Raw genomic sequence first — 24,820 nt, forward strand, 5'->3', positions numbered from 1 at the left:
GTAGGAGAGTCCCTGGAGCATCCATCCGCACACAGTGTGCAGCCAGGATTTAGTAGGTCCTGGCTGTGAATTTGCCTTTCTAACAAGTTGCCAGATGAGGCTGCCCCTGTTTCCTGGAGATCTCACTTTGAGAACCACTGTTCTAGAACATTCCACCACTTAGATGTATTTGATCATTTTCTCTCAGAACATAATAAACTGATTTTAAACACTTTCAACATTGTGTCCTCCCCTCACATCCTACCGGGAGGTATGAGATGCCTGTGTTCCCACTCCTGGCAACGCTGAAACTTGGTCACAGTGGTGGTGCCCACTGGGATTCTCCATCATGAAAGTGAAAACTAATTACTCAGACCAGGATCCAGGGCCTTGTTTTAAGACACGATTTTAACCAAGGAATTTTAAAAGAATGGAGACAAATGAGCACTGACCTGTGTATCCAGTATTTGTAATAAAGGGGAAGAACACCATTGGGCCCTTTGTCCTGGAACGTGTGGATCAGTGTCTCCAGCACCGTCACCGTCCTGGCGATGAGGTAATCCGCTCGCAGGGGCTTCAGTGCTGCATTGTGTTGCTTATTGTATTCTGTGACAAGATCATTGATGCAGATGGTAGGATTACTGTTGGTTACATTGAATCCACAGCCTGGGCAAAAATAAACAAATAATTGACAAAATGAGCAGTTCAACATCTTGATGGTATCCCACATTCCTCTCCACCACCTGGAAAAAGTTAGTGATTGTTTTGTGGTTGTTACTGCAGTGCTGGGGATCCACCCCAGGGCCTTGTCCCACGTCAGGCAAATGCCCTACCATGGAGCTGCATCCCAGCCCCACAAAAATTGTTTCACTTCCTTATTGTCATTTCATATCTACAGTCTCTGGCTACTTAGAGACTGATATATCTCTGAGACCATCTCCTTTTTATCCTTCCTATATAAGTGAGGACCATCTCAACTTCACTAGAAAGAAGAAGTTGGGGGAAAAACTCACATCTTACTGAATTTAATTAAGCAGAAGCTATTATTGCAGCAGAACTTAGTGTTATTTCTGAAATAATGACTCTCATGTGGTCTAACTAGGAATTGTGCTCTGTATCCAGCCCAAAATGAAGTATCCATTTATTTTCCTACTTGAATAGAGAGAATACATGCTTGAAGAGAGAGAATTTTATTCAGGGCTTAAGGCGTAAACTCTGGATTCACAGATTTCAAATCTTTGCCACGAGACATCCCTAGAACACAACTAATATTTTATCCTCGGAAGCCTCCGGGGCTGAGGCTCTGCTGTTGGAAAGGAGCAAGTTCCTAGGTGTGGTGTTTGAATGCGCTCCTCTGTGCTTACTGCTCCCATCCTCTGGGGGAGAGGTGGTGACTTCAGAGGAGCCCAACCTCAGCCTGCAGCAGGTCCCTGAATCAACCTAAGAGGTTTTAAATAAGAAAACAGGACTGCAAGAGCTAGGCCAAGGCCATCACACAGTCAGTGCCTCTAAGGAAAAAGTCCCCACAACATTTGCTTCAGGTGCAATGACACACCTGTAGTGATTGGACTCTTCAGGAAATGTTTGGCCTTTATTAATATAAAGGGACGGATGGGCTAGCCTCTGATTTTTAAAAGCATATTTCAGTTATTAAAACACAAAGCAATGTAAACTGCACTGGGGAAAAAACCACCAGTATTTATGGTAATGGGCAGGATCTGCAGCTGTGCCTTTGTCCACTCATCCAGCAACATATCTGAAGCACCTATTGAAAGCTGAGCATTAAACTGAGAGCGATCCAATGCTGAAAATCTCCCCTGCATTCAAAAACTTGAAAGTCCTAGGGAGATTAGTGACATTAACTACTGTCAACTTAGGCTCTGTCCTGCCAAGGACCAAAGAACACCCTGCTGACAACTCTGAATCTTTCCCTGGTTGAAGATTGCCCCTAGCCTCCAGTGGCCTTAAGAATTTAGTAAAAGCTACGGATTCATTCCCCCTTGTAGACAAAATTCTTTAGCTCCAAAACTAAATAAGTTCTTCAATTCCAAAGCCATCCCCAGGCCTCTTTGATATCTGTGAACACCACTTGGAAATTTTTTGCATCTACCTCAATAATTCATTTAAAGATAGGTAACGGAGCTATAAGTTATGAAGTAGCTTGCCCAGAATAATACTGCCAGTTGGTAGCAGAGCTGGAAACATAAGCCTTGTGTTCTTTGGCTGGCACTTCAACACATGGTCACATGTTTTCTGTCTATTACTGATTTCTGAACACCAATTAAATTCTACTGGGCATCAGGGGCATGTCGGCAGTTAGATGAACAGGGACCTAAGAACTTCTGGAAATGACTCTGAATCATTCTTCTTGCCTGATCTGAATATGCAGAGGTGAAACGGGGATTCCGGACCCCACCTTGACCAGCCTGCAACTGCTTTGAAAGGTTAAAAAGAAGGCAACTCTTTCATGGCTGGAAAGGTCAAGGCTCTGTGGCACAAACCTGTAATCCCAGCAGCTTGAGAGGCTGAGGCAGGAGGATCACAAGTTCAAAGCCAGCCTCAGCAACTTAGTAAGTTGCTCTAAATAAAATACGAAATACAGCTGGGGATGTGGCTCAGTGGTCGAGTGCCTCTGAGTTCAATCCCTGGTACCCCCTCCCCAAAAAGAATGTAAGGTCAGCAGGAGAACTCTTAGAAATTAACCTTCTTATTACATAATGGTATATTGTTTATTTTCATTTCGAATTCAATGATAAGCTGGAGTGTGTGAGGGATAAGACCACACCTGCTTGATGTGATACCATCTGGTGGTTTCCATGGCCTTACACAGGAAGTTCTAAGCCCTGGAAGTGCTCTCGACCACCTTGGTCCTCTCTGCACATTACCATGCTCTACAAGACCCAGAAAAGTTATCCCATTTGACAATCTGCTCTTCCCATTGTAGGCATGAATGAGCTGTTTTAATTTTTGTTGTTTTATTAATCTAAAAACTGCAAATGGAAAGGCTTTAAAAACTTACCAATAAGTATATAGAATGTTTCTCCCATAAGGGTTGAGTTAACCAGAACTCCTCCGATCTTCATAAGGTCACTGTAATAAATATCGTTGGGCCACTTCACTCGTAAGTTGATATCCTAAAGGAAAATCTGCACATTAATGAAGCAATCACAGGACACAGAGGGATCAGATGGAGTCATTGAGCCGAAAGAAGATGAGCAGAATGCTTCTGAAACTACTGCATCAGGGGCCTCGCCTGGGCCCTTCTCTGTTTTCAGACAACTAATCACTTCTTGGGGACAATTCAATATTAAAGCAGCTCTTGGGGCCAGAAGGTGAGAGACCTAGAGAACATACTTAGCATAAACCCCAGAACTCTCCCCTACACCCCATCACTGCTTTTCATCATCAAAGACACTTTCTGAAGATGCCTCCTGTGAGTCAAGTTCATCAATCACCTCAGTATCAAGAGCCTCCAGCGAGGTGTGCCTATGTGCCTATCTCGTGCTAGGTGCAGGGGGCAGGAAGAGAAGGCACTCTCAGGGTTCACTCCCTTCAGAAGATGGTGCTCAAGAAACAACATGGCCCTGAATTACCAGCATCATGAATGTTGATTCAGGCCACATTGTTGAGACACTGTAGAAGTGTCTTGAGCAGAATGCTATGAAGACCCAGAGGAGGGACTTGTTTTACTGAGTTATTAGAGAAAACCCTGAAGATCTGCCAATAGTCAACTTGGACAACAGAAGTGGACTTGTCATGTGGTCCGTGGCCACTCCATCTTGGGGATCTGTTTGTGCCCTGGTCACGGTAGAATGGACCAAGAGGAGATACTGCTTTGAGAGAGACCACCCGGGCCTTCACCACCCATATGAGCAGAGACGGGACTGGACCATGTGGACGTCATAGCCACCAGGCTCAGACCTGAGGCTGGCAGCTAGATCTGGCCATGTATGGGTAAAGGAGGGTCCTCTGGGGACCTGAAGCTGGGAAAGAGACACTGGGCACTATGAAGCCAGAGACCAGAGAGCAGCTGGTGGTCTCCAGGTCCCGTGGGGCTCATCATCCTGCACTGTGTCCCAGGCACAGCACCAAGCCCCTTCTCAGCACAAAACTCGCCTGCTGGGACGAGTCTCATCTGTATGGAAGAGATTATGTGGCTGCCTGAGGTTCCAGTACTTGGAAGTGCGGAGCTGGGATTCAGACCAAGCCTCCCCGACAGGCAGGCCTGGGTTCCAACACTGCGCCGTGGGGCCTGCTGCTCCTGTGAAGCCCTCTTTTCTGACAGGCTTCTTACCTCCCCTGCTCTAGAAGCTCTGCGGTCCTAGCACAGCAGCCTGGGCTGAGAGCAGAAGTGCAGGAGCAGCCCAAGCACCAATAGGACGAGGGGTGCTCACAACGGGACCTTTCAATGACAAGGACCTTTATGTCTCTTTTCTGCCTCGAGTCAGGGTTCTCAATGTGGGGAGGCATCTGGCATCCTGGTTGTCACAGCTGGAGACAATGCACTGGCATCTAGTGGGTGGAGGTGGGGCTGCTGCTGCATGTCCCCTCAGGCCAGCACTGCCCGAGGACAAATATGTCAGCAAATTATCAACAGGCCTAAGGTTGAGAGGCTCCTCTAGAAAACCTGTGAGCTGGAGACTTGAGCCTTTGTCACTCTCCCAATTCTCCAAGGGATTTCTTTCTCTTCTCTTCCTGTCACCGGTGTCCCCACAATGGCACGGTCAAGCCTCTGCCTCCACAGGAGGACGAAAGAGTTCCCATAGCTCAGACATGGCTCCTCTGCCTGGTGGGCGGCAGCTTTTCTGAGCTGGCCCTGAGCGCCAGCTCTGGCTAGGCTTCATGTTTTCCGATTTTGTTCGGGAATGAAGCAGCTTAAGAAATTCTGGGTTCTCATGAGGGCAAACAAGAACATGACAGGCCATGTTCTCAGTTTTTCTTTTCCCAATCATTTACAGCTGCTGTGATCCTCCCGTGGCTAAAGCAGTGTGCTCGGTACTGTGGGGACCCAAGGTGAAGGAATCCCGCCTTCAAAGAGCTGGAACTTCGTGGGAGACAGAACAAGATCCCACATGACTCTGCTTCAAAGCAATGTCATAAAAGTGTTTCAGACACTCAAGGTGCTATCAAGCTGTGGAAGGAGTGACCGCTGAGACACTCGGGGAAGGCACCTCCCTGAGCTGGGTCTTAAAGGATGAGCAGAAGCTCAAGATGCAGAGGAGAGGCAGGAGCAGGGATGGGGGGAGGGATGGGCAAGAGCCCAGGCAGACGTCACAGAGAGAAGGAGCAGAGGGAGCCGGAGCAGGCCTCCCACAGAAGCTCTGGAAGGAGGTGGGCCCTGCAGTGATGTGCCTGGGTCTGGTCTTGGTTTCCACGCTGATGTGACATCTAACTAGGGGCCAGCTGAAGCCCTGGTGAAGGTCACAAGATAAGTGAACTCTACATAGCTGGGGCCATTTCAACCATCGAATAGTGGCTCTATGTAGGCCAATGAGGCTATATTAAAAATAAATCCAATTCAAAATCCAAGTCACACACACAGGGGTGCTGAGGCGATGACTGTGGAAACAGGCTGGGGACCTTGGTAGTAGAAGTTTCTTCAGGTGCACCACGGAGGGCAAGCCTTCTCCCTCCCCACAGCCTGCTGCCCCCAGAACTTGGAACAGCCCTGTATACAGAAGGAGCTCAAAGAATGCTGCTAGGTTAACCAGTGAGGCTACAAGGTCAAAGCCCTGAAAAAGGTGAACAGATTCATTTAAGATTCTAGTCTCAGTATTTAACTTACTTTCCTAAGCCTCATTACCTGTTGCTCGGTTGACGATACTTCCTCCCATGATGGAGCTTTGGATTCTGAAGCTTCCTCTGAGAAGTGTGCAGCTCAGGTGCTGCAGACCTGGCTCCTGAAGGTCTGTGACTGTCTGAGGAGCCCCCAACTCAACAGACAGTAGGGACACTGAGCGTCTGGTAATAAGCATACGTCAGCATAATGTGGGGAACACAGACTTTGGAATTATCTACACCCAGGGGACACCAGAGACGCATGTGCACATGAAGTCGTGGCCACAGGGGACGGCAGGTGAGAGGCAATGGAGAGGACTTTTCTTTAAACACCAGTGGAGGACCTCAGCTTCTCTGAGAGTCCTGCTCCTAACATGCTGCTCCAGGAACCCACACGATCATGAGAACTGCAGGTGGGAGGGAGGGGGAGGACCTCCTCTCCATATCCATGTGAAGTCCTTGCAGGAACATGTGGGGGGCATGCGGGGAGGCAGGGAAGGAAAGGCTCCAGTTATCATCATCCTCTTTTCCTTGTCTTTTTAATAACTGCCACCAAAGCATCCCTCAGTCACAATGACACAGGTACCTCTGTCCTTACTTTGGGAAAGACAGTGACTGACAACCCTGGATGCTGAACTCAGTCAACCATAGACAAAGGGTAGCTCTGCTGAGCAGAGACAATGGTAAACGCAGGTAGGAAACGAGAAGGGGGTTTTTTAGTCCATAAAATAAGACTTTTTAACAGAAAACACAGAAAAATAGCTCCCATCCAGTACTCCATCAGAAAGAAAAAAGGAAAGCAAGAAAGCTGACAAACAGGAAGGACAGAGCATTCTGGGGACACAGGCACTCTGACGGGGCCAGCAGAGACACCTGGTGGTGCTCATAAAACTCCACTCTGCAGCCAGCAAAGGGCAGGTGGAGGTTCAAGTCCAGCTGCCAATTCTGCAAACATATGCCACAAACCACACAGGCCGAGCTCTGCAGGCTCAATAAGAAGGTAAGAGGGAGTTGAACTACACGTACCTGATACTCGGGAATGGACCGCACTGCCTCCACAGCGGCGAGGGACATCAGGTGCTGCACAAACGGAATCCTCTGTCCCAGCTGAGACCTCAGGGGGATGGAGACCAGCACAGTAGAAAGGGCACAGCCCACGGGGCTCAGCCAGGCATTCGGTCCCCGCCCTGGAACACAGACCATTGGGAATCTAGTGCTTAACCAAATGGAAGCTCTGAGGTGGGAGAGTGCCCCACTTAGTACATGCCTGCATATTCTGGGGTGAACTCAATAATCAGAAGGGCACTGTAAAACTTGAAGCTGTGTTGCTGAAAGGGTTTCCCTTAATTAGCATCATGCCCTGTCCCCGTGGCATATCATTTATGCTCTGATGACTGAATCTTACAGTGTCTGAACATCGGCCTGCCTCATTCTCACTGCCGGTCACAGGGTGAAGACAGACATGCTGGGAAACTGGAGCAATCTACACTGATACAGGAGAAGTTCTGCAAGCCACTTTTTCAAAGTGATCCTGTTATGGGGTTGTCCACACAATCCAGTGAACATTACTAAACACCACAACAGTTTGCTTCAAGTGGGGGGACTGTATACCACATGCTGGTTATCTCAAGAAAGTAGTTTTTAAAAAATGACCCCTAACATTAACTCTCTGAGTTGTTACTTTTCTTAAAATTTAATTTAGGAAAGTAAAATGATCAGAATGAGAAGTATGATTAATCAAAGTTCTTTTAGAATGTCTTTAAAAATCCACCATACTGAGTCCCATAGTTTGAATCATTTTTTTTTTCTTATTGAGCTATGTTCAAGAGGAATAAGTGCAAAATAACAGATTTTTATTTCTCTGCTTCTTCTGAAAAAGCTACATGAGCCTCTGAGAGCCTGGCTGGGGATCAGGAGGGTCAGGGCCAACCTGCTGGTGTCTCTTGCAGACACTGGGCAAGGAACCTGGGGCAGACTGCACATGGGCTCTGGAGGATCCAGGCTCTTGTTCCAAGACCAGCGTGTGGAAGAGGCCCAAGCAGCACCCTGCTTCTGTGGTCACTTTGCAAAAGATCATTGATCTAGTGTCCACCTCATGAAAATTCTAGCGCTGGCTAGGGTGGGAATCCACAAGCGAGAAGCCCTTCCACATAATACTTAGAGACACAGAAGGACCCTCGGGAGGACCTTCAGGAAAATAAATCTAACACAGTTATGATTTACAAATGCAAAGACCAGAACACATCAGAGAGAAGAATTTACAAAATGTAGGCCTGTGGTTGTTAAGGCCATCAGAAGCAAATGTCGAGTGACCAACCTACACGGCCGTTTGAGAGAGTATTTTGATTCTGCTGAGGCTAACGCTTCCCAACACGGTTTCCTTCCCTCTGGCCCCATTTCAGAGGGCTGTGAAAATGGGAAAGACTCCAACTCAAGTTGTCTCAGTGATCAGCACACAAGATCAGTGGGCTCTCTGGCCAAGAGAATCATAGATTTTAGCAAAGAAAAACAACAAAAGATGACTGACCTTTGCCCTGGGTTTGCCGGACTGCAATGGCAATTAAGCCCATTTCCTGTGGCATCTCAAACATCAACCTGCAAACGGTGGGAAAAACTGGTCAGCTGGAACAGGGAATCGTGCAGGAGGAGCACAGCTCCGACAGGAGGGGACAGGGCTTGTGTTCACAGTGTGCGTGTGGCCAAGGAAGTGGAGTCGCACAGCTGGAAGGGCTCTGCCCTCCTTCACAGCCTCTGCAGTGAGAATGCCCACCAGAGCTGAAGAAATGCCCGAGGGCACCGAGCGCAGAGGAGGGACAGAGGCACCTGTTGGTGTCCTCAAGACTGGGTCAGATGATCTGTCTTAGGAATATTCCACCAAGTTCTTTCTTCCCCCTCTGGTGCATGCACTCTACTCAAATGACAACTAGCAATTGCTGACATTTGTTTCTACTTACGGTGAGTTTCTGTTCAAACACCAGTACACAATCACAACAGAAGTTTCTGATTATTCAGAAAACCAATATGGTGGCAATAAAGACGTTTAAAAGATACACCATCCCCTGAGAACTAATTATGCTTTAACTATAGTAAATAAATCTACACCTTCTGAGAACCTGGGAGAACCTGGATCATTTTAGGCTTTAGTCCTGCTTTTAAAATAGTTTCATTTAAAATAATACAAACTTCCCTTTGGGGGATCGGGAGGAAAGTACACCACATCTCCACCTAAGGAGTCAACATTAGCTTTTTTTTTTTCTCAGAAAAGACAAAAACACACAAAACCCCTCACTCTGAGAATTTCCTCCAAACTACGCTCTTCATATTTTAACTATGTGTTGGACCTTTCCTCTGTCTTCCATGTAGTTGCCCATCTGGTACTGAGCACACAGAGCTCCCAGCAAAATTCAAGTCTGCCCGTTTGCAGTGCAGCTGGGAGGGACACTCTGCAGTATTTTCTTCTGAGGTAGGAGAGCGGCAGGGCCTGGAGGAGGGAGAGCTAGTATTTTGTGTTACCATAAAGTTTCCAATGATCAATCTCCAGGGCTCCATAGTACCCCTGTGAGGAGAGAGGGGCTCTAAAGAAAGCCCCTGCCCTCCGCAGCTCTCCTTCCTGTCCTACAGGTTAAAGAAATTGCATGGAACTTCCCAAATGTCTGAACTTGGGAAAAGAAGAAAAATACTTAAAAGTAGAGCAAAGCAACAGTATTCCCCTGACCCAAGGACTCACAGAGCCCACCTGCTGGTGGAGCTCAGAGGGGCCCTGAGGACCCTTCACTTGTTAAGGAGATCCCAGGTCACCCGGGGCAAGGCTTGTCTGGTGGGACAGTTGTGCTCCCCTGTGCTGCTGGGGCGGGCACTGGGCACTCTGGGCAAGCCATCCAGGGACCCGTCCCACTTCCATCTCATATGGAACACAGCCCCGCAAGTATTTCTCTTGGACACCGTGAATAACCCATTGAGATGGGGTGTGCCTATGCACTTCTGGGCTCCAAGAATAAAGCGTCCTTTTCTTGTGCTGGACTGCCAGAAAGTCCTGAGAAGGAGTCTTTGACTGTGTGGGGAGTTAACATTGTCTTCCAGGAACCTCTGCTTTCTAGAGGGTCCCAGCGACCCTTCGCCTGGGTTCCTGAGGCCCAGGGCTTGGGCTGGGGGCTATTTAGCACATTGTGAGCAGATTGCAGAGGCTCTCTGGATTGCAGGCAATCTAGGATGTTCTTTAAATAAACAGACAGGAGACGGTCAAATGCTAGCGCTAGTGATGGTGACGGTGGAAGGGGGTGAAGGGAAACAGGGTGGTTCAGAAACCAAACACAAGCTTCCAGAACAAAGAGGAATGATTAAGGGAACACATGCACTCAACTGCTAGAGGTTTGGCAGCAGTTAACAGGGCATATTAATGAGAGGACTGAGCCTGTGTGCTGAAGGCCCAGAGGAAATTCTGCAAGGAGGGAGACAACCGGGGAAGGAGCTAATGCTTAGTTTGAGACAACTGGAGGCCGCCAGATTTATTTGTGCTATCTGAGATAACTCTGGGGGCCAAACCACAAGGCTCACAGTCAACAAAGAAGCATTTATGAACTTTGTCAATTTTGCATTTCTGAAAACAAAGCTGCCGCAGTTTGCTTTAGCAGAAAAAAGAAACCATAAATGCACTTCTATCCTTCGTAGTTTATACCTTTACAAAAGGAGAAAAAAAAAGTTCAAGGTTACATAACGATGACCTCCTGGCCTTGGTGTATTTTCTTTCCTGGCTGGCGAAGGTTCCTGTGAGTGGTGACTGTGTGCATTCACCTTTGTACCAAAGGGGCACCCAAGGAAAGACCTGTCTACATCCTCGAGTTCTGCATCTGGACCTTCCAGGGCCCCCTGGGCACTGAGTGAGTCGCGGTGGGGGGGGGGGGGGCTCTGCCAAAGGAAAGACCTGATTTCCATCTGGTCATTAGGATGTTTAAGAGTCATCATACTTAAGAGTCATCCAGAAGGCCAGGAAGAATTAGGAAAAACTCTGAATGAACAAAAGTTTAAATTCAGACCTATTCCATCCACTTGGAGGATCTAAGCCTAAGGAAGAGTCCACATTCACCACAGCGTTGGGAAAGGAAAAATCTGGAAATGACGTAAGGGTTCACTGGGGGAATGGGTGACTGAATTATGGTATCTCAGCTGATGGAACAATTTGTACTTGTTACAAACGACAGTTAGGAAGACTGTAGAGCAGCATGGACGCCAAACCTGCAATACAATGTTACAAAGAGCAAGATTTATACTTTATTCCTTCTATGTAAAATTCCTAGAAAAGGGAGGGAGAGAGCTGGTAAAATGGTAATGGTGGTTATATTAGGATGATTTTTTTCTTTCTTAAAAACTGTCTCTAATATGATAGATTACCTTTATTTTATTTTTTAATTGTAGTTGGACACAGTACCTTTATTTTGTTTACTTATGTTTATGTGGTGCTGAGAATCGAACCCAGCACATGCTAGGTGAGTGCTCTACCACTGAGCCACAACCCCAGCCCCAGATTACCTTTTAATCTAAGAATTATTTTTAATTTGGGGGGATTAAAAAGCATGGTTTTAAGTTTATATATAATATCAGTAATTAATTATTCATAAATATTTCAGGGACTAAGACCAAAAGATCTGCTTTAATAATAACCCAGACAATCACCCATGGTTGGTCAATCTGCAGCACTCCACAGCTAACAAGTCAGAGCCTGTTTGATGGTAACCAGTGAGCAGAAATCCCAAAACCAGTCTGTCTGTATGAATGGCAGCCTACAAATCTTTACATTCTCTGACTCAGTGACTACACCTCTAGAACTGGCTCCTAAGGAGTATTCAGATGGGAAAACAAAATAATTCAGGTGTGGAACTATTCGTGGTGGCATTACTGATACATTTTGAAAACTCAAGAACAAGCTAAATGGTCCATCATAGAAGGATGAAAAAGCACCTGGGTCCCACATGATACAGTACCCTGCAGCCCTCAGTGACATGGGCAAATGCCACTGGACTATAGCAGGTGGTTCACTCAGGGTGCAAAATCCCAACACATCATGATGCTACTGATGTTAGAAAATACACTTTTAAAAACTGTGAGGAATACCACATTAAACATTAAGTGGTTTTCTTAAGGAATTATTTGAAAAAAAATAAAAAGCAAAAAGTGGAAAATAAGTCACCCAGGTAAGTCCCTCTTCTCTTTTAAGTATATACTCTAGAATTTTTCTCCTTTAAAAAAAACACAAAGACATGTCTTACAAGATAATTTCCTGAGGACTAGAAAATTTTTATTTTGGAGCTATTAAAATGATATTCTAGATGAAGGTTATCGCAATTATCGCTATATCCATAAGCTTTATTTTTTAAAGTCTTAAAAACTGGTATCATAATATGATTCCCTTTATATAAAGTATGTCTTTATAGAAGAATACAGGGAATATATTAACAGTGGTTATCTCGAGAGGATAGAGGTAGAATTATATGATGCTTTAAATCTCTTCTTTATGTAATCTCAGGGTGGTTAGATTCCAAGAGACTTTTATTTCCTTTTTTTTTTTTTTACACTTTTTCTGGAATTACCAATATTTCAACATTTGGACTGCAGCTATTTTACTATCAGGAAAGAGGCTATTTATAAAAATATTTATTTAAACTTAACTTTTACTAGGGTAAGCCTCACCTACCAGTTCACTTGCTGGTGAGGTGCCCCCTCCTCTCTGGAGAGATCATGTGAGAACAGGGCACATGAGGCTCTACCAGGCTCCAGAGTCGCCCAGAAGCCCCCAGGAAACACGGGGCCATGCCTGTCCTTCACTCATTCCCCATGGGAGGGCAGCACGCCAAGGCCCAGTTATGGGGTGCCCTGGTGCGGGGACAGCCTCTTTCCTAATGAGATGTTGAGAAGCTTTCTCTGGAGGAAGGAACCCCACCACCCTCCAGGGGATCCCGCTCCCAGGCAGTCCCTGGAGTCTCCATCGGTCCTGGGCCCCTCAGCCTGAGGGCGCCTGGAGTGAGCTGCGCTTTCTGTGTTGTTCCTCCCCCACGTTCGGCACCTGGTCTTGGTTCTGCCTTGGTTCCGGGCATGCAGAGAGACATACATTCCCAGGCTGCCCCCAGGGGTCTCCCACCAGTGGGCCAGAAGAGGGGGGGCAAGGGGACCCTGGCAGTCCAAGGGCTCCTGACTTACTTTGGTTTTTAAAACCGTTTGTTAGCAGATGAATCCTCACCCATCACAGCCCCATGGGCACATGTGCGGCGTGAAGGAAAGAGTGCCAACCCCCAGTTCAAAACTAGCCTTTTTAAAAAATATTTTTTTAGTTGTAGATGGACACAGTGTCTTCATTTTACTTATTTATTTATTTGTATGTGGTGCTGAGGATTGAACCCAGGGCCTTACGCATGCGAGGCGAGCACTCTACCACTGAGCTACAGCCCTAGACCCCCATCAAAATAGTCTTTTTAAGTGTTTTACATTGTGAAGACCAATCATTCTATTTGTGCAGTACTTTTTTTTAAAAGCTAAAAATACAAAATATCAAGATATTTTATTTTTTAAAAGTTTTCACTTGAACTGTACGATTGATTATTATTATTTTTAATTGCTTTCTAGGCAAGAGTGCACTGTATTGTTTTTTGGAAGAAAATGAACAGTGGTTTTTGCTATAAACACACCCCCACCTGCTGAGAGCCACGGCCAGTTGGAATGGCCCCTGGCATTTTACCAGAAGTTTGGTTGAGAGGCCAGCCATTAAGATGATGTTGGATTGAAACAGGTTGTGTATTCAATTGTATATTAGACCTTTACTGTCTGGTAATAGGATGGCTCTTGTTGCCTTGGGTGCCCGGGGTTCTGAGAGTGAGTGTGTGCGTAGCCCAGGGGAGGAAGTTCCGGTTGGTGTGTAGTGTGTTCCTGGAGGAGCCGTGTGGGTGGCATTCAGGAGGGTTCCCGGGGAGCGTGCGTGGAATGCTGTGGGAGTTCGGAAATAAAGTTTGTTCCTGCTTGAGTGGCTCGTGATTTGTGCACAGCCAGACTGCGGCACCCACCTATAATGAGGAGTGGCCGCTGGAGGCTGTGCAGGGTGGGGACGTGGCCTGGTGTGGACCTGGCCCTGTTCTGACTGGGTACTGCTGACCTGGAGGCTGTGTGCATGGGCAAGTTGCTGGTCCTGGGGCTATCCTGACAGCCAATGAAAGGTTCCCAAGGAACTCTGGAAACACGGAGGTAGAATGGAGACTCCGGATCAGAGACCTGGGCTGAAACTCCAGTGCTGATATGATCTCCATCTAAATCCCCGCAATCACCTACAGACAGAAACTCTGTGCAGTTCTGGTTAAATATAACGGAATACACAAAGTGTCTTTGACAGGCACACCTTAGCTCTTCTCCCTGCCAGGAGACAAGAAGGCCTCCTGTGACCTCTTCCTCCTTGGGATGCAGAGGGTATGTGAGAAGGGGAGGGGGACAGTGTTTTAGGTCTCTTCAAAAATTCTAAGATGGTGCCTCTCTTGTCTAGCCACCTCCTGATGTCTCGGACCTACACACCCACACTACTAGCAACTGGGACCCAAATCTTCATTTCCAATTCTAGGGGCTCTGAACCCACTTAGTAAAGCTATGAGCCGCTGGTGGAACAAGCTTCTCTGTGGACTTTGTTTAGGCTGTTGCCTAGGAATAATAGGGGTCAGCGAGACTCTGGTCGCGACAGTCTGTTAATGACTCTTCCGCTATGCCTTGAAAGCCACACAGCCCCCCACCAACCCTCCTTTTTAGTATGCATAAGCTCAGACCCCCTTTCCTCTTTTGGTGTCCAACAGGATGACTGTTGGGAATCTGGACTGTCTGAGAATGACGTCATCACACTCCTGCCTGTGTGCTCCCCAATCTGGGGCTCCACCTGCATTTCCACTAATGGACGCTTGCAGGTCAGCCCCTACCCCACTCAGGGCCTGTTTGATTTTCATATCTCCTAGCATTCCAACCATCCACAGCTTGTGTGTCTGTGTGTTTTGGTTCATCTTCCTCACCTCCAACGTCCTAACAGTATCCACACTCCTGCTAACCCATTCCACTGTTCAAAGGAACGAGTTCTTTGGGTCCAGAATAAGGCACCCTTCCAATAAGTCAAGCACTTATTAATGTTGGTCTGTATTATTCAACAAGATGGACACAAATCATTGTTTCTTACTCTGACACTTCACCATTAATACCAGATGTCTGGGACCACTGGCCTTCCACCTTTGACTAGTGCCATTGCTGAATTCACACACAGGCAAGGAAGCTTGAACTACTCACGGTGCCCACAGCTACCAGCTATCTCTTGGTCACATCTCCATGACGATGCTGATCCTAGGTTTCACCTCCGATGGTGAGCCTTAACTGTACCCCAGCACACTGGACTCAGACCATGTCCTGTCTCCTCCCCCAGAAGTCTTCAGACCACAGGACATTCTCAACCCATCTTTCAGGCTGCTCAGAACTCATAAATACACCTGTCATCTTCAACTCAGGGTGGACCAGCTCCCAGTGAAGAGCGTTCACAAACGTTAACATGAGTCATCTACCCAAAAAAGGTCCTCTACTGGGAAATGCTGCAGCTGTTTCAGAAGATGGACCTTACTCGCCTTGACTTGTGGCAAGCAGATATCCTGGAACCATTTTCCTGCAGGCACGGGATGTCAACTGGTCATCTAGGATCACTGCTGATATTTTTTGCACTACAAGTACAGCTTCATGTACATTATCTCAACTAAACCTCACAAAGCTGAACAGGACTTTCCTTCATAGACGGGAACATGGTCTCAGACAGACAAAACCCCTTCTATGAGCCTGCAGAGGTGGAGATCAGGATTCCAATCTGATCTGTTGAAAGGCCCTGCTATTTTTTTATTTGATTGGTTTGATTTTTTACTTTAAAATCTTAGACTTTTAAAAAAGTTGCAAGAATAATACAAAGAATTCTTATATAGCCTTAACCCAATATCTAACATTTTCCAAATTTTAACTTTTTCTCATTTATGCCCTCTCTATTTGCCTGCCTATCCATAATTCTTTTCGGGACCATTTGAGAATAATTCATGGCCATATGATTCTTTATCCCTATAATGTACTCTACCACGCGGCCTGCGCAGTGGTTTCATTAATGAGGTTCTAGGCATAAAGTTAGTTAAAAGAGATCGAAATAAAACACACAGACAGTACCTTATTTATATTGCTAGGTCCGAGAGGGCTCACCTCTCTGGTTCCCACCTCTAGCCGCCCAGCAGGGCAGCGAGGATTACTCAGGGCTAGCAGGAGAGAGAGAGAGTGAACACGCCTGGGAGTAGCCCTTTTATTGAGGAACAAGAGATTCAGGGGAGAATTCCATCCAATGAAGGTTGAGGGGGGGCTGCACTCCAAGGTCAGGGTCAGTGATTGGGTCCCCGGGGTCAGTGGTCAGGCACACCCCCACACGGATGGGCTCTCTCATCAGGAAAGGGTTGGGAAAGCTTCGACACAGCCAAAGCGCCTCAGGCCCTTAACGGGAGTCACCCAATCACATGTTAGAATGGCTTCCCACAATGTACTTCAATGTATCTTTCCTAAAAATCCAGGGTACCATGTTAGAGAACCACAGCATAATTGTCAAAATTAGAAACTTAGCATGGATATAATACTATGATCTAATCCAGGGGCTAGCACACTTTTTATGTAAAGATCAGACAGTAAATATTTTAGACTTTGCAGGTCACATGGTTTGGGTTGCAACAACTCGATCCCATTGTCCAAGTGCAAAATCAGCAATGCCTCTGTTTCAACAAAACTTATTTGTGGAGTCTTAGAAATCTGAATGTCATGTAGTGTTCATGGGGCACCACATACTATTCTTTTTTTTTTTTTTAACAACTAATACTCTGTTTTCTTGAGCAGACTTAGGTTTACAAAAAAACTACAGAAGTACAGAGTTTCTCACAGCCCCCACCCCCCGCCAGCCCCTGAAAGCTTCCCTGTCATTAACACCTCACATCGGTGTCATACTTGAGTCATAATTTCTGAGTCAACACTGAGAACATCATTAACTAGATCACGCTTTACAGCAGGGTTTACTCTTGCGTAGTCCGTGTCACGTGTTTTGATCCCTGCATGATGTTAAGTTCCACTGCCATAAAACCCTCTGTGTTCCACTCACTCATTCCTTCCTCTCTCTGAGCCCTTGGCAATCACTGATCTTTTTACCATCTCTAGAGTTTTGCCTTTTCCAGAATGTCATATAAAGTCTATTTCTTTTCATGTTTTCCCAATCTTCTAAAAATGTTAAAACACTTGTAGCTCTCAAGTAGCACAAAAACTGGGAACAGGCCAGATAACGGCCAAGCGCCATGGTTTGCCAACTCCTAACCTAATCTATAGTATGTATTCAAATTTCTTTCTCCCATTGAAGCCAGAAATTTCCATTCTCCTGGTAATGCTCTTTAGAGCAGAGCACAGTCCTTTTTTTCTGGCCTAGGATCTAATCCAGGGTCATTCCTGCATTTAGTTGTCACACCTCCTTAACATACTTTACCCTGGTCCAGTTATTTAGTCTTGTCTTTCAGGATCGAGACAATTTTTGAAGAGTAGGATGGTTATTTCATAAGATACCCTCTGTTTAGATGATCTGAAGCTCCTCGTGATAAGACTCAGGTCTGTAATTTCAGCAGAAATGCAGAGGGGCAGTGCTGGACCCTTCTAGGACAGGTCTGCGGAGACATGCCATGCTGGCTTTTAACCCTGGTGAGGCTGGACTGGGGGCTCAGCTCAGTGAGAGAGGCTGGCCTAGTAGGCCTGAGGCCCTGGGTCCCATCCCCAGAATTATAATAAATGAATAAAAAGTGATGTTACCTTGACCCTCATTAGTGGCAAGGTGCCAAGTTTCCTCACTGTTTGTCCTCTGTATCAAAAAACAGCAGATGATGATGCTTCTCATAAAAGAAGACCCCCTAATCTTGGCCTCTATGGATGATTCTTGCTTGGATCAATTATTTATTTGATGGGCATCAAATGGCAAATTTCTGTTATTTCTTTTTTTTTTTACCAATTTGTTAAAGTTCTACTGTAAAGAACTTTTTCTTTTGCCCTTGCTTAATTATCTTTTAATTTATTTATATCAAAATGAGCTTATGGATTCTTATTCAATAGGGAGTATCCATTCCTGTCATCACTTATTGGGAAACTCAAATGGCCCCAAGCCTGGCCAGCAGACGTTCCTTTCAATGGGCTCTAGGAATATGTCCTTGTCTTCTCTCCACATTGCCCTACCTTCAGGGCAAGAAGTTCCAGCCTCATCTTGAACATTCTCAGTCCCAGCCCTGGAGCCACGGGGCTGTGGCTCCTTCAACAGACAATGGAATTTAAAAGAAATCTGGGTGGTAGACAAGGCAGGGGTTTCCCTCCTTCTCCCTTGCGTTCCTCCTCCTTCCTTCTACACAGTGAATTACCTGTTTGTGTCTTTTGTCTACTTAAAGAGTTCCTTGTGTATTAGGAAATATTGTGTTACGTTTTACAAATAGTCTCTCCTCACGTTTATAACTTAAACGTCTATTAAACTTTTGATTTTGCTTATGGTGTTTTGTGCTACACAAAAGTGTTTTTTTTTTTTTTATTTTTTAAACCTCTCTGGAGTCAAATATGTCAATCTTTTCTTTTATTGTAGCCTATTTTTCTATCATGGCTGGAGAGCCATTTCCTTCACCCGGGCTAGACAGGAATGCATCCCCTTGTTTCCAGTACTTAAGGAGTTTTGTTTTTAAGATTCCTGACCCGTTTGGAGTTTATTTTTGAGTAGGTACAATACGGGTCTGATTCCCCCGACCCCACCCCCGACACGTGTCACACTGTCCCAGGAACACTGTCAAGAATTCTGTGGTCAGTACACCTTCTACTCTGCACCCAAGGGGTCTCTTTCTGCTGGTCTGTCCACCATTCATGTTCCTGCGCTGCATTTTTAACTACAGAGGCTTCCTGGCATGTGTGAAAATCTGGCAAGGCCAGTGTCCATTGTGTCTCTTTTTTTTCCTGAATTCTCTGGCCATTCTGTATATCTCCTTTTCCAGGTGAATCTCAGCTGCACTGAGGAAAAGTTTGAGGCTTTTTTTTTTTAAACAAATGCGTTAAATTTAGAAATTAACCTGAGAGAACTAACATCTTTGTTAAGTTGAGCAATGTCTTACATTTGTTCAAATACATTTTTGCATCTTTCAGACATTTAAAATCATTTCATGTAGATTTTACATATTTCTTAAGTTTGTTCTTAGGTATACTATCTTACTTGTTGCTACTGTAAATGCATATAATAACACCCTTAACGAGTTGTTTTGTGCACACAAAGACTTGTTTTTTACATATTGTTAATTTTATATCCTGCTCTCTTGGAATTCCTTTATTGCTTAAGTTAGAGAATCACCAGTTCTCTAAGATTTCCCATGTAAACTATCCTTTTATCTGGAAATGAAGTTAGTTTTATTTCTTTTCCGATTACTTAATTGCTTCATTGTCCATCTGGGTGGGCCAATACTTTTAGTAAAATGTTATACAGAAGTGGGGACAGTGGTGTCCTTGCCATGTTCTTAGTGGGATTTTTTTTTAGGGTTTTCTCATTAAATGATTTTCTATTTATAGTTCACGTGCACACACACCCCCCCACACACTCGCACACACACCCTCTGACTGCTACCTCAATATGACAGGCTTCCAACAGCAAGTAACCAGCCAACACAGTATCATTTTTCCACTCAGGTAAAGACTTCTCCAAAGTCTTGCAAGGAGAGGAAATAATGAGCCACTGGGAAGGGGTATCTTAGCTATGGGTACAGAGTGGGCTCTCTGGCTCTTTGGAAAGTACTTCAAGGTTTTGGACGGTGTATGACTCAACAGTATCTGTTACCAGGCAACAGTCAGTCTCTGAGCCCTGGGCTTGAATAACATTCTCAGTTAAACATCCCAACAGCTCCACTGGTTGTCAGGGTCATTTTACCGATGAAGAGTCTCTTGCTGTTATCAAAACAAAATCCAAAGATAGAAATACTAACAGTCTCTTGAAATGCATTTGTGTAACAGTCTTGGGAAGTTAACAATCTTTTTCTGGAAAGTTCTGGAAACTCCCAAACTTGAAAGGGGATCCTTGCTTTTTTTTTCTTAAGAACTGAAACAGAGTCATCTTAAATTTTCAAAAGTTGAGTACTATCCGATTAATGGCCACTTTCATTCACTGCCTTATGTGTCTGAGTAGACATTTTCGTGCTTTGTGGGCATTCTGTTTCAAACGTGCCAATTTTCCTCACCAAATTTATGTAAAATAATGTAATAAGACGTTTCCTTACCTCCAGAGCCAAGGAGCCTGCCAAGCCTCTGGGGGACAAGGCAACTGGAAGGCACTGACTTCCTTCCTCTAGAAGGGCAAGCGCACCCCCCTGCTCGGCCCTCACGGGGCCCTTTGTCCCACCCTTCCCAGGGCCCTTCGGGGTGGTGACCAAGGGAATCCCCTGCCCTGCTTCTCCACCACCCTGCTGCCCATCTAGTCACCCTTCCTTCTTCCCTCCCGGCCTCTACCTCTCTCCAGGGCCTCCCTTGGGCTCCACGCTGCCAGAGAGCAATCAACACACAGCTCTGTGACCAGCCTCCCCCTCCCTCTGCAGGACACCAGAGCCTCCTTTTCAATGCAGGACCTGCTCCATGACATCCTGGGTTTATGGCCCCCACGAACTAAGCTGCTTCGGAATCCAGGGCTACAACAGATTTCCTTCAAATGGTTACTTTCCACTTCTCCCTGCCAATTCCACTTTTACTCATCTCTGCCATTTCTGTGCCTGGGGGGCAGGGCCCACCGGGTTGGCTTCTGGATGGCTCCGGCGCAGGCGGGGTGTTTTACGTCCCCCCACCCCTGTTCTGAGCCCTTCCGCCGTCTGGTTCTGTTTCACTATGGATGCACTGCGCTTTCTCCTCTCCCCTTTCTACCAACGGCTCTGAGGAAGACTGAGAAGCACGGAAGCCCTGTGCAGACACCTGAGAAAGCCATCCAGTGCTGTGTAGATCCTGGTTGTTACTGTCCCTGGCTAAAATGATGCCCAGTTACCTGTGCTGATGGCCAGGCCAGAAAAGGCCCCTACTAGGGGCCCATCCAGCAGAAGGGCTTCCAGGACTCCCTGGGGACACAGGGCTGCCTGCTTCTCGTCCCCCCAGCTGTCACATCGGCTGCAAATAGGGAGGGCTGGACTTCTCGCAGGTTCCCCATCATAGCATGCTAGCTCGAGGACTCAGTGGGGCCTCCCTGCCCCTCTCCACTCTGGGTCTCTGGGAGGTTCTCTTTCCCCCTTGTCCGTTCAGGCCCAGGTAGCAGAGCTTTCTTCCGAGGCATTCTCTGGAGACACGGCCACTCTGCCTAGAGTCCCCTCGGCTTCCCCTCTCCTCTGTCGGGTTTCCCTTCTCTGAGTTGGAGCAGTGTCCACCTGGGGCCTGGTGGCTGGAGGTACTGACCTGGCTTAGTGCGTGGAAGGGGCTCTCCCCCACTCTGCTCCAGCAGGGACCCTCCTGCCAGGAGAGGGGAAGGGGTGCGGAGAGGGACATCCTTTCCCCTGGGGCTTCCTGAGGCCACCCTCCAGGTCTCTGTCTTCATCCTCTCTTTCCTTGCCCTTCAAAGAGAACCTGCTTCCCACGTGTGCATTTCTAAGCGCACATACTGTCTTTTTTATTTTGCTTGATGTCTTAGAATCAGTCTTCTGTGTATGTTTGTAGATGCTTTTCTATTTAAACTTTTTTTTTTCTTTTTCTTTTTTTAAATCTAAAAAACACAGAACCATACCGCCAAAGGTGTTAGGAAACACGCTCAAATAAGGAAGGCTCCAGAGGCTGTTCTGCCAACAAAATGCCAGTAAAATCTGAAAGCCGGGTTCAGACACACTGGGAACGTTCCAAAATTTAAAACTTAAAGAACTTCTTTATTCCAGTAAATCAGCTTCCCTGTGAATACCATCAAAATCCTACGCTTTAATGAGTGAGGGAATATCAGAGGAAGGGGTGGAGAAGGAAAGGATTTGGACCAGTATGAAATTTAATTTAAAAACTATTATGGGAAGTTTAATTTCCCCCTCCCCCAATCAAATGCATAAATCTCTCTGTGCATTTTCTTTGTTTCATTTTTCCTTAAAAAATGAGGGGAAAAGGCATCCTGAACCATCTGAAATGACGACAGGGAGTGGGGTGGGGTTTTAAAAGCAAATATTTATCTACGGGATTTCTATTTATTAAAATGCTATATTGGCTTTACAGGAGAATCCAGAGAAATCATAAGCCAAGTTGCATTCTCAGTAAGTAATCAAACCAGGGAGCAATGGCGTGGACAGGAAGAATAATGAACGACACGAGGTCACCCGGGCTACTTAAGATGTAGGGGGACATAGAGGTGTCAGGGTCCAGGGGCACAGTGGGTGGCCAAGAGCACACCTTGAGCTGCACCAGAGATGTGGGTGTCAAGCTTGCCTTTGTGGCTGATAATGTCATCTTCATGGGGCAAAGCTGGAACTTGCTGGAGCCAAGAAGTACCAAGCAACCCGCAAAAGGGTTTCTCAGGTGTTTCGCAGTGATGTGCCCGTGGGTGTGTACGCGTGTGCATGCGTGTGCTGGCGTGTCTAGGCCCTGCGGCTCCATTGTAACTTCTGCCACATGGTGTTGGGGGCTGTGGAGGTTTCTCCTAAGAAAGGCCCCCAGGGCCCCAGAAGAGGCACCAGGACGCTGGCAGGGAGGGGCCATCTTCTGGGGAGTGCCGGGCAGTTCAGCAGGCACTCCCTTCCTCCTAAGGTTCAGGGATCCCTCGCCACAGCCAGGGTCACAGAAGACCCAGGGCACTCTACTGGGGGCACACGTGGCAGTCACCTGCCCATGCTGAGCACTGATCTCCTTACAGGTATGATCTCGAGAGACTAAGTGGGTTCCCTGCAATGGAGCCTCCAGCAGGGTATGTGGCACACCTTGGGCACTTGGCCAAAGCTGGTTCTTGTCCCCAGAAATGGGCAGGATAGAAGGTTCCTTGGTGGCAACTCCTCAAAGGGAGGCAGCAGCTTAGACCTCCCAGATAAGACCATTTTATACGGGGCCCACCTCCCACTGTCCTAGGTGCTCCTGCCTGAGAGAGGTCTCTCAGGGAAGAGGAATCTCCTCTCCCCTTTCTACCAACGGCTCTGAGCAAGACTGAGAAGCACGGAAGCCCTGTGCAGACACCTGAGAAAGCCACTGAGTGCTGTGTAGATCCTGGTTGTTACTGTCCCTGGCTAAAATGACGCCCAGTTACCTGTGCTGATGGCCAGGCCAGAAAAGTCCCCTACTAGGGGCCCATCCAGCAGAAGGGCTTCCAGGACTCCCTGGGGACACAGGGCTGCCTGTTTCTCCTCCCCCCAGCTGGCTTGAGTTTGATCGTAGGCTTACACCATTGCCATCTGCAAGATTCACAAGCTTTTGTGCCACTGCTCCATAAAAGAGGCACTTCCTAGAGATGGCATTTTACCTTCCTGAAGCTATACTGTGCCAGGTCCTCTTGGCTCCCATGCCAGGTGCTTGGTGAGGTGTCCTGTGGAAGGTCCCTAAGGAACCCACGCAGCTGGCAGAACTGATAGGGCACACCCCCTCCCACCCACAGTGCCCGGGCTGAGGCAGCTGGGCTGGGTGTGCACAGTGACCCTCTGCCCATGGAGGGGACCTCAGTGGACACACCACCAGACCTCCTGCTCCACACTGGCGCACTAAATGACCCTCATGAAGCCAAGAACAGTAAACGGAGCTTAACATCCTAAGGAATCAGGATTGCTGGGTGTGCTTTCACAAAATGAAACTGCCTGGAACTTCTCATAACGCCTTTTACGATAAGCATTAAAATGCAAAGAGGAAGATTAAAGTTCCTGCTATAGACCAGGTCTGTACCCAGGGAGAGAGGAGGCCGTGGGCAGGACCTAGGAGGAGGGCTCGTGGGCTTCGTTACAGTTGGAGATTATTATAGAGAATGAGTGTGTTATTAAAAGGATCCTGAAGTTGTAAAAACTCAAAGGAACTTTTAGTGAGGATGAATAACTTCTTTGGGTAGGATGAATAACTCATACTTCCTACAGACTTGGGGGGGGGTGTCCCGTGTCAGGGCTCTCTAGTTGCCAGTAGTTAGATTTTGTTTTCATAGGGTACCCTGTATGGGGGGGGGGTCAGAAACACATTCTTTGATTAGGAAAGCTCTACCAGGCCTGATAGAACCCCTCCCCCCAGCCACTGAGCTCCTTGATTATCCTATTCGAAAAAGGCAATGAAGAGCCCCCAGTCATGGGGGCCCAGGAGCCCCTGCAGTGGCCTCGGATGCTTCTTACCCAGGGCACACCACCTCACTCACCAGCGCCACCCACAGCTTGAAGCCAGCCAGAACACCAGGGTCTGAAAAAGCTGTTTGAATGCAGTCCTACTCCTTTCAAATACATTTAATTGGCTAAAATTACACCAAAGTATGAGTTCTGGCTTGATCCATGCCTGTAATTTTGTTTGCATCTATAAACTAGGAAATTTCCACCCAACCTGTGTTGATGCAATCATGCATTCTAAATCAGTGAGGACTAAGTTAATGTTTTCCTTCACCATGGCCAGAACCACGTAGGACATTTCACTTATTCATGACTAAAATTATGAGAGTGACCACAGACAGTCTGGAAGGCAGCAAAGATCTAACCGCTCACTCTCACACGACCACTATTACTGCGGATATTTTCGGTTATTCTTTTCAAAAGCATGCTTTAAGAGTTTAATCTATTAACCACAAGTTCAACCTGCTTTTTACTTTAATTGAGCTGAGCATTTCTATTATCTTATTATCTTTCTGTTGATGGACAATAGTCCACTGAGTGACTGTATATAATGAACTTAACTATAAATCTTTGTGAGTGTGGGTTTTTCCATATATCTGATTATTTCCTATGGGTAGGTTACTAGAAGTGGGATTACTGGGTCAAGGATTTGAATTTATCCTGACTCCTGATACCTCCTACCAAATTGCTTTTTTAAAAGGTGGTTCTGATTTGTA

The 24,820-nt window shown here is 46.6% G+C and overlaps 1 protein-coding gene across 6 annotated transcripts in view; it reads right to left on the reverse strand.

Moving 5' to 3' along the window:
- Window positions 1-24,820, reverse strand: part of HLCS (holocarboxylase synthetase) — a 192,316-nt gene that overhangs the window by 2,618 nt on the left and 164,878 nt on the right. For all 6 annotated transcript variants that reach the window (XR_014022861.1, XM_081300654.1, XM_081300655.1 and 3 more), the window contains 4 exons: window positions 8,285-8,352; window positions 6,784-6,944; window positions 2,999-3,113; window positions 432-645 (listed from right to left, as the gene is read on the reverse strand). Coding sequence is in view for 5 of the 6 variants with exons in the window: in XM_081300654.1 (XP_081156780.1) it covers window positions 432-645; window positions 2,999-3,113; window positions 6,784-6,944; window positions 8,285-8,352 (558 nt within the window). In the remaining variant the exon portion in view is untranslated. The remainder of the gene's footprint in view (window positions 1-431; window positions 646-2,998; window positions 3,114-6,783; window positions 6,945-8,284; window positions 8,353-24,820) is intronic.

This window comes from Spermophilus citellus (genome assembly GCF_964194105.1).
Source record: "Spermophilus citellus genome assembly, chromosome: 7".
In the NCBI taxonomy this organism is placed as follows: Eukaryota; Metazoa; Chordata; class Mammalia; order Rodentia; family Sciuridae; genus Spermophilus; species Spermophilus citellus.